Source organism: Eulemur rufifrons, chromosome 17 (assembly GCF_041146395.1).
Source record: "Eulemur rufifrons isolate Redbay chromosome 17, OSU_ERuf_1, whole genome shotgun sequence".
Taxonomy (NCBI): domain Eukaryota; kingdom Metazoa; phylum Chordata; class Mammalia; order Primates; family Lemuridae; genus Eulemur; species Eulemur rufifrons.
Window position 1 is genome coordinate 48751388 of NC_090999.1, and position 10773 is coordinate 48762160.

Genomic DNA, 10773 nt, shown 5'->3' on the forward strand with positions numbered 1-10773 from the left:
TTCTGTGGAACATGACAGTGGTATTTACTTCTTTTTTATTAATCAACTCTTACTGGTTCGAGATAATTCTAAATTAAATTCCTGGTTGCTTTGTAGGCATAACTTTTATTATAAATAGATGACTTTCAAACATTTAGAATATTAACTTACAAAGTATATTACATACAGATATAATTTGGAATTACATCAAGAGGTCAACTAAAAGAACAGATTGTGACAAATTTATAAACAAAAAAATCAAAGATGTTATAATGTAAAATATCTAGAAATAATTATACCATTCACTACACTGGCAATATATATGCCTTAAAATATTATTTTTATTGCTAAAATTATTTAATAAATGCCAGTTTTAAGAAAAATTCACAAGTTAATGTTGAAGAAATCCCTATCACAAGCTATTCTAAGACAAATGGAATAAACAGTGTTGAGTTTAACACTGATAATAAACACTTATCTATCTTGAGCTGGCTGAGGAAACTGGGTGGTGAAGAGACAGAACATATGCTTTCAATGAAAATTTCATAATCATACAAGAAGATAGTGGGATTTTATGGCACTGTAGCTTTTATATCACTGAAACTTTAATCAGTTTAAAAGGGCCCTGAATGAGCCGGTCAATCATTGCTCCAATAATACTACAGCAATCTTCTGCCACAACCAAGGAAACTACATATGAAAATCTGTTGTTGATATCTAGGAAGAAAGAGGAATTGGTCCATTTGGAATTATACAGGACATACTGTCAACCTTAAGAAATACGGAAAATTAAAATAAAGATTGCTTAGTAGTTTAATCCATAAGGCAAGTAGCATTGTGCGTGTTGTGCTACCAGGAATAAACATTGTATCAACTTGGTAATCTAACTCACTTCTAACTCCAGATTCAGAAAACTTGAGAGCCAAAAAAAAAAGTCTCAACAATCGTCTTGGTCAAGCCTAACTCCCTTATTTTAAAGGAGGAAAGTGAAAACCAAGGAGATTATTACACAACTTACAAGTTAGTAATATAATAACCAAACCCAAAATCTCTTTGATACTAATCAAATCTACATGTTCTATCTTGATTTTGATTTAAAGATAATTTCTGGGTTATACAGTAGAGTGAATAGAAACAATGAATAATCTGACTGAATACATTGTTCCAATTATTTCATTAATAATTTCTTCAAGCTCAAAATCATCAGCAGTCTTGGGGTATGTAAATAAAAATAATTAAGGTACAAGTTAAGTATCCCATATCCAAAATGCTTGGGCCCAGAAGTGTTTTGGATTTCAAATTTTTTTCGGATTTTGAAATATTTGCAGTATTCTTATTGGTTAAGCATCCCTAACCTGAAAATCCAAAATCTGAAATGCTTCAATAAGCATTTCCTTTGAACATCATGTCAGCACTCAAAAAGTTTCAAATTCTGGTGCATTTCGGATTTTGAATTTTCAGATTAGGCATACTCAACATATATACTTTCAAATTTATGATGAATCCTTTCACTTTTCTGGACTTGTGAGAGGTATGGTACTTGTTAAGTTATGAATCATTATGTTTTTCTTTGTTCCCCATCTCTCCCTAGAGCTTAATTTAAGCAAAGATTTGACTCATCATAACTAAAGACATTATGAGATATGAACAGAAGATCTCAAGAATTATCCATTTCTGGAATGCAGTAACAATACCTTCAATCTCACTCTTATGTTCTTTTTCAAAAACATTTGATATAAGAATCAGTTACATTAAGTAAGTAATTGCTGATTAAAGAAGTGAAAACTTATTTTGCCAATAAGATAAATCAGAAACCCCCAAGGAACTATTTCCTGAAGCCCTCTTTCAACTGTAAAATAAACATTACTTTATTTGAAAAAATTTTTTTACTTCATTTGAAAGACCAACTTGAAACATTTGCTATTTTTGGAGAGTTTTTGAAAAGTACAAAAGATCATATAACTACCAAGGACAAAAAATGAAATATAGGCCAAGCATGACAGGTCATGCCTGTAATCCCAAGAGTTTGGGAGGCTGAGGCAAGAGGATTGCTTAAGCCGAGGAGTTGGAGGTTATGATGAACCATGACTGTGCCATGCACTCCAGCCTAAGGCAACAGAGCAAGACCCTGTCTCTGAAAAAAACATGAAAAAAAGCCAAAAAAAAAAAATATATATACACACACACACACACACTCCCCTTAAAGGAATAAATTAGAGCTCATTACATGAAAATAACAGAAATACAAAAAAACGCAAAACACGTATCTGTATAACAGAACTATCTACCTAACCCAAAAATCAAATAACCAGACAACTGGTCTCACACAGTGATCTCTTTATTTCAGGCAAAAAAGAATTTATATAGTTTCTGGAATTTCACTGTACTGTAACAGAATTTGACCTCATAAACAAAGTCTCCATTTATATACCAAGGCTACTGTTATATCCTAATAATGGCCATTACTAAAAAGCCAAAAAACAATTGGTATTGGTGTGAATGCAGTGAAAAGGGAATGCTTATGCACTGTTGGTGGGAATGTAAACTAGTACAGTCACTATGGAAAACAGTGTGGAGATTCCCTACAGGACTAAAAGTAGACCTTCCATTTGATCCAGCAATCCCACTACTGGGTACCTACCCAAAGGAAAAGAAATCATTATATCAAAAAGACACATGTACTCATATCCCCATAAACTCATTTGCTATTTAATTTTTAAAAATCATAAATAAAAAAATAATAAATGATTTCACAAGACTTCATTCAGCTACAAATATGCTTAATAAAGATTTTACATTTTTGTTGCTGCTGCAGATTTTTCCTGAGAGAAATATATATTTCTCATATATGAGAAATATAATTATATTTACATATATAAAAAATATAAATACACCTATTTTATATATATAAAGTATATATATCAGAAATACTTCTATCACAGGTGTTTTAGTATTTGTTTTGGATAATTTCTCTAAAATATTTTAATTATGTTTAGGTTTCCTTTGCAGAAAAAAAACTTCCAGACTGAATTAAATGGCTACTAATCAAAGGCCAGTATAAGCACACTTAATTCCACTGTTATCTGGTAGATGACAGACAGAGCTTAAAAAGGAAAAGAAATAAAATATATGGTAGAGAAGTATGAAAGGTGCTAAAGTGGTAGATACAGTAGCACCTGGAAGCCCCAGGACATACACCAGAGTTGGCTACCAGAACAAGCAAAAATACAGGCCAGGTGCCAGGGAAGCAGAAACCCCACGATCACATAAAAAGAAGATGCGCACACTCCTGAAGTCAAATGTTGATCAGAAATCCTAAAAGGAAAGCTATGTCTTTTAACTGTGTGTCTTTCACAGAAAGCAAGCCCTCAATAAAAAGGTATAAGCTAATATGTGCCCCAAATGTCTATGAGCTAGTTTCAGGTAGGAAACTCCCCTGGAGCCAGCATAAGAAACAAAAAGCCTCCAATTCCCATGGGAATAATGTTGTATAAAATAAAGCACATAGCAATTAATTCACACACCAACTCCCAAAATTAAAACATTTAAAAACAAAGTAATGTCTTTTGTGCAATGCAGCACTAAACTTCCACTGAAAGTTCTTTTTCTTTCCATATATATCTTTCTAAAGTTACATAAATTATTGGTTCTATTTCAAATTTATACAAAAATAAAACAGCATATTGGAGACCCAAAGTATTTACCATAATGCAGAACCATTTTAAAGTATACATCACAGTTTTTTATTCTTAGGGAAAAAATGGCCTTCCTTTTATTGACTATATGCACTAATTCTCATCACAAATGTGTATTAAATATGGGATCAAATCAGCAGTGAATCTGGTATGATCTTTAGACTGGATCTGACCAGTTTGGAAGATTTGAAATGGAAGTAAGAAAGAAACTAATGTGTATTCTCTGTGAAAGGTTTTTTGGTCAAGGTACAGAACAAGGCAGACTTTGTTCTTTGGTGGTAACAAGGTGTGGGGTGTATGTGCACACAGGGTAAGTAGGTTAGGTCTTCCTGGCTCCAGCAGCTCTAGGGAGCTGAAAGAACAGGAAGACAGGGAAACCAAGTCTGAAGTTCCACTAGTCTTTTAAGGGTAGGGCACAGCTGGCTATTAGGATCAGAAACCCAAACTTTAGATTAACACTTTCAAAGCTATTTGTATTTTATAAATACATTAAAGTACTTTGTTTTTCTTGGTAATTAGCCAGGTTGCTCTTTAATGTCAGGCAGATTCAGCTGTGCTAAGCAGAAACAAACTATGCATTTGGGCCACAAGTAGACTGGAGTTTTAGAAGGAGCCAGTAACAGTAACAGCAGCAGGAATCAAAGTAAACAACCATCTTTAAATAAAGGGAAAGAAGTGCAAGGACAAGGGGACAGACGAAGATAAGGTTCAAATACAACCCTCTCTCCACATATGTGGGTAAATCTTCCTCTGGATCAAATGTTTGCTTTTATTTTGTTTCAAAACACTTTCCTAAAAATCCTCATTTTCACAAGATGGCAGAATCAAAGTACTCCCAAGAAATACTAAGTAGAATCACCTCAGTTTGTAGCCTGGAGATCAATTTAACAGAGATGTTGATACAATTGGGGGTCTAAAATGGAGATTTCCATAATATGAAGTTTAAATAACTTTTAAAGACTCACCTGTAGGCTTAACTGAATAAAACCCAATGGCCTCTCCTTTCTTCCACAGAATCTTAGCATAATCAGTACTGCTATGACACAGGAATGGGATCTCATTTCTCTCCATTTCCTGTTTTCTATAAATAATTCGATTCAGAACATAAAGAACCACTCTCTCCCCAAGAGTGCTCACCTACAAAGAGAGTCAAACACCAGGCACAACAGTTATAACATGCATCAATTAGGAGATGCTATTTACCTTGCCCCCAGTTCCCATACTTCATACTAGCATTCAAAGCACGTTGAATACATTCAAAATAATTGGTAAACATTTTATTATCACAAAGACGAGACTAATTATTCATACTGATTACAATCCATTTCCATGCACACATATTATGCATGGAATACTACTACTCAGCAAAACCGTAAACCAGGCAAAACAAGTTCCCAATGTACCAATCCTCCAGCATCTCTTTCAGCACTCGGTGTCTTCTTTCTGCTTCCAGCTGCTCCGATCCAGGGTCTCTGCAACCCTAACTGCAGCCCCCACTACATATACTGCTTAGTGTTATCCCCTGCAGACTTTAAAAACAATTACCTCATTTGATGAGGGGAGCCATAATTATGCTCTTCGGAAAGGAATCTGTCTCATCTTTTCTAGGTAAAATACTCATTTAACAGCCTTGTCTTTGCTGTCTAACTATAAGGAATATCCCCGCCTTGCATGCCCCGCTCTCCCAGACCAGATGAGAGAGAACAGTTGACATCAGGAAGTCTAGTAAAAACGTACTTGGGGCAATAATAGAATGGAAACAGAGGCTCACTTCCTATACACAGAGCTACATGGCCACACGGCTGCATGGTCACAAGGACCCCACCAACACCCCAACTTACTGACATCAAAGAGTAGGTTTTTACCCATAGACACCTTCCACTGCTTAAAACAAGAGTTCTATATATAAAGTCTATTTTCCGCAAGTCACCTTAAAGGAAAACAAGTTCACCCTCTAGTTAGTTGAGTGGAGAGAGAAAGAATTAACCATACACATGCACTACTCTCAAAAATATCCCTGGCAAGGGATATCCCATACAAAACAACACATAAAATGACAAAGAGCCCACTAGCACAACATTCCAAGGCAACTCATTCCTTCCTTGTACAGCTCTGACCAACAATTCTTCCTCATACTGAGCTGAAATCTATTTCCCAAAGACTACACTTTGATATTCTGCAGCCACACAGCCTACAAATAATTTGAAGATAGCCATGATCTTCCCCTAAATCTCACAGCAAAGTTAAACAGAGGAACAATTCAAGGAAAAGGCTAACCTAATGCAATGTGGGGTACTCTTGCCCTTCCAATCCTCCTCCTTGAAATTGATTCTCTAACATCTCTCTTCATGTCTGGCACATGTATATTATAAACATTGGAGGTACTGCTGAGACAATGGGGCTTTCTATATAAACTTCAGGTTTTTATTAGCTTTTTTGCTAACCTTGATTTTACTTCTAATAAAGCCCAACTCTTTTTCATATGTGCTGCCATTTCAGTTTAGTTTTCACGGTGTACATGTACAGTTAATTTTTTGAACTTGTAAGTATTACTTTACATTTCTCCCTATTTAATTTTATCATGTTAGAGTCTTCTCTTTGTTTCTTAATTCTGCCTTTCAAAGATTAGTTCCTGCATTCAGCACTATGACATGCAGAAGTGATAAGCATGCCGTCTACATCTTCTCTAAGTAACTGATAAAACGGTGACTAGGACAGAAAAAAAGACAGTTTTGCAGCACGCTATTGAGGACCTCCCTTCCATATAACTGAGCTCTAGGGTTCAGGCACAGGGTTATGGTCTTTATCTCATTTCATTTTCACAACTATATGAGACAGAGGGAATTAAGGTTTACAAAAATATAGTGACTTGCTCAAAGTCAGGTGTTTGTTAAGTGGAAGAACTGTTACTGCTTCCTGTAACTTTACCAACCAATTTTTCCTTATTAGCCAGGATCTGACTAGAATAGCAGTCCCCCTTTACTGATTTCTCTACACTCAAGAGGCGATGTTGTCACAAAGGTAATTAAAGCTGAAGGAGTCCAAATAGTTAGTCTTATTTTTGGTTTTGACTCCTCCTCCCTTCCCGTATCTGGAAGTTTCATAGTTTCTTCACTGGAGAAGAAGCTACAATATACTTATACTACCATAATAAAATGTCTTTTTTCTCCATTCTTTAACCTTCACATCCAAATGTCCCCTGTAATGTGCCAAACCTCAGTCATGTTTAAACACCTCAGGGTGTTTATTTTCTTGGCATATATGCTTCCTTTCGCTAACAGAACTGTTCCTGAGAACAAGTCATACTCCTTTATTGCCATCTAATACTCCAATTTTATAGCTTCATGCAAGTTTTTAATTCCCTTCTCCCCTCTATTTTTTCTTCAAAGTTCTTTATCAGACTGGCAGATAGCCAGGTGTACACATTCTCCTAGTCTTTGTGAGACGGGCCTATCACTCTAGAACCTCAAGGCACATTCGAGAACTAATGCAATATACAGAAGTAAAAATAATAAGTGTATTATTCTCATATTTTCCTATGTCTTCCAAAGTTCCAAATTAAAAGGGAAGAAATGAACACACCTCAGTAACCTACAAGCTTTTCACTTTCCTATCCTGGATTTCAAAGTTTCTTGACACACTTTCCTTGTTTCTTCTGATTGGTTCAACTGCCCACAAAAATGCACCTTGTAAATTTGGCAAGTTTTTACAGATTTAGCCCATCCTAGAAGCATTCTAAGGAAGAATATCAAGATACATATATATTTCTGTTAACTCCGTTCCCTCATCAAGTCTCTTCCTCTTAGGATTAATTATCAAGGATCCCTATACCTATTAATGAATAGTGCTTCTCCAAAAAGTCAGTATTCTCCTTACGTCTAATGTAACTCCAGCAAGTCAAAGTTTCCTATCCCTCCACTTATATTGTAAATCACACTCTTCCAGACATCAAAGATATCATCACTTTTTTATTCTGCCCTGCCTCTTCAAATGTTTTACATCTTGGTTTCTGTGGATGTTCCCTCCATCCTGTCCTATTTATCCTCTAATAACCAGAGCACCAGAGATTTCTCAAACTCTCTCACCTCTAGCATGAAAATCAGCTTCCCTCCTGCGATACTCCTTAGCAGGCTGGCTTCTACTATAACCTGCAGAGGCTGGAAGCTTACTCCCTCCTGAACCTGGTTACTGCACTGTTCCCAACACTGTGTAGACCACCCAAGGAGGCCCTACTGATAAACAAGTTTCCTGATCAGTCTCTCCTAGGGACAGAGAAGCTAAGCAATCACACTAAGAGAATTAGCTTTTCCTTTACCAAATAAAAAAATCAGAAGCTAAAGTGGATAAAGGTAGCCGTAGCTCAACTAATCTGTAGGTATTCAATCTTCTTCACCCAATTCTCAGATACTGTTAGAATCACATAAAATAGAGGAAGCCCAACCTGAGTACCAGTTTCACCACAAGAATGAAAGTCTAGGGGGTTAATATAACCTCATTATATTAAAACGGGGAAGAACTCAATAACTTCAAAAACTCTCACTGATGATAGGAAACATTGTGAAATGGCCTCATAAGAAACACTTTCACAATTACAGGATCTTGTTACCTGCTTAAGCCCCTCTCTAGAAGGGACAGATGTTTTCACAATATCATCAATAGCCCACCACTGATCAGCAAGGTAAAGTGCCACAGCTAAAACAGAATAAATAATCATTAATATTTACATTTTAGGGTATACAATATTACTATTTGCTAAGGTTTATATAGAGACTCTTCAATACACCACCCATACTTTATAAATACCATGTGGCCTCATCTATACTACTTTGATTTCATTTCATCCATTAAACATTTAATTATAAGCAATTGAGAATTACATTTTCCTAAAATTACAATTTGAAACAAGTTTTTTAAAGAACAAATTCCTTCATATAGCTACCTTTTTAATAAATTTCTAACAGTTTGGAGAAAAATTCCTCAATTTATAAAAAATTAACCAAAAAGAGACCTGTCAGTGAATCCTCAGGAGCAAAAAGAGCAAGAATTTTCTGGGTCTGATCTCCACCATAAAGAGGTACAAAGCCTACATTTGATAGGCTAATAGGAATCTGAAATGACAATTAAAGATCAGTGAAAAGTCTGTTAAGAAAATACATGACAAAAACGCCAATTTTTTACCAAAGTATTAAACTTTTCCTATTAATACATTAATTTTAGTTACATAGCTTCATTTCATAGGAAATAGTATCTCTAGTTTCCTTAAAAAAAAAAAAAAAGTTAATCAGGTATTTCCCTTTCAGAAGAATTTTATTGTCTTAAGGAAAAAATGAAAATTTATTTCAACAAATATTACTGGGTTCTAGCCACACATCCGAATAAAAACAAACGCCATGATATCACCCATAAGGCCATAAAAAAACTATAACTTATTATCAGTTTTTTAGCCTACTTGAGGGGAACACATTCCATTTTCCAAGAAAAGAAAGCAGTTAGGTTAATTTATTTTTCCAGTAAGATAAGTGCTATTAACACACTTTTAACATTTTTTTTCCTTCATTAATCCAACACTAATTCCCCACTTAGAGACATTACACTTCAGAGAATTATAAAATATTGGTGCTAGAGAAGACATAAAAAAAAAAAAAAAAAAACTTTTAAATCATCATCATTTCCAGAAGAAAAATCTGAGGCCTAGAGAGGTTGAGGAATGTGCCCACCTCAGTTCATAGCAGAACTCTAATGATTCCAAGTCTAATGGTCTTCCTATCACAAAGTATCATGGCTTACTGACCAGAAAATTTGATTTTACTATTTTAGGAAGAGGAAGGAAAGATTCATGACACAAAAATGTATAATCTCATGTTTTGCTGCTATTTTTAAGTAAAAAAAAAAAAAAAATTCTAATCACACAAATTCCAAAATCTGAGGCCGGGGGCAGTGGCTAACACTTGTAATCCTAGCACTCTGGGAGGCCGAGGTGGGAGGATCACTCGAGGTTAGGAGTTCAAGACCAGCCTGAGCAAGAGCGAGACCCCGTCTCTAGTAAAAATAGAAAGAAATTATCTGGACAACTAAAAACATATATAGAAAAAATTAGCCAGGCATGGTGGCACATGCCTGTAGTCCCAGCTACTTGGGAGGCTGAGGCAGAAGGATCGCTTGAGCCCAGGAGTTTGAGGTTGCTGTGAGCCAGGCTGACGCCATGGCACTCTAGCCAGGGCAACAGAGCGAGACTCTGTCTCAAAAAAAAAATACCAAAAATATAAAAATTAATTAATTAATTAAATCTGAGTTAATGCAAATAATAAACAGTCTTCGCAAAGCTGAAGAACTTCTCACATATAATTTTAAAGGCATAAAGACAAATACTAAGCAATAACCCATGGAGTTTGTCTTTTTAAAACTGATCATGCTGCTCTATGAATCAACCAATATTTACTCATTTTACTGAACAGATTTCTGATAAAAATTTCAAAAGTAAATGGTTAACACTTAAAGATGAATAAAAGGATATTGATTTCACGTATAAACTGGACTGAAAAGATTGATAAACATCACTGCAGAACGCCTTACCGTAATATTGAGAAGAGAAAAACACTCTGGATTGTCAGGGTCCCCACACCTTAAATCTGACATGTAATCTTCAGCAGAGTTTTCCAGGTCCTCGTGACTGCAATTATCCAGCATATCCACAGGGAATGCCATCCTCTTTAACAAACAACATGGAACAAAACATTTCAAAATATGAAATGCCATCTTCCTTTACTCATGGAAAAAAAAATTTTATTGTAATATTGCCATATTTTATTGTAACAAGACTTTTCTATTTCACTATGCCATGACAGACTGCAACCTGAGACTGCTGATTCAATCATGTATGTCAGAAAGAAGACTTTCAAACATAATTCATTTGTATTAGAAAATAGGCAATAGAAGCCAGGAGTAATGAGTGGCTCAGGCCTGTAATCCCAGCACTTTGGGAGGCCAAGGCAGGAGGATTGCTTGAGGTCAGGAGTTTTAGATCAGCCTGGGGAACAACAAGATTCAGTCTCTACAAAAAATAAAAAAAAAATTAGCTGGGTATGGTGGTATTTAGGTG

General features: G+C 35.4%; 1 protein-coding gene across 2 annotated transcripts in view; it reads right to left on the reverse strand.

Annotated features, from left to right (window-relative positions):
* FAM169A (family with sequence similarity 169 member A) overlaps positions 1–10379 on the reverse strand; it is a 45523-nt gene extending 35144 nt beyond the window's left edge. The window contains exons 1-4 of one of the 2 annotated variants that reach the window (XM_069492622.1): positions 10248–10379; positions 8683–8782; positions 8281–8366; positions 4640–4811 (exon numbers count right to left, since the gene is read on the reverse strand). In XM_069492622.1, the coding sequence (XP_069348723.1) occupies positions 4640–4811; positions 8281–8366; positions 8683–8782; positions 10248–10379 (490 nt within the window). The remainder of the gene's footprint in view (positions 1–4639; positions 4812–8280; positions 8367–8682; positions 8783–10247) is intronic. The other variant, XM_069492623.1, reaches the window with a different exon arrangement.
* Positions 10380–10773: the final 394 nt, after the last annotated feature.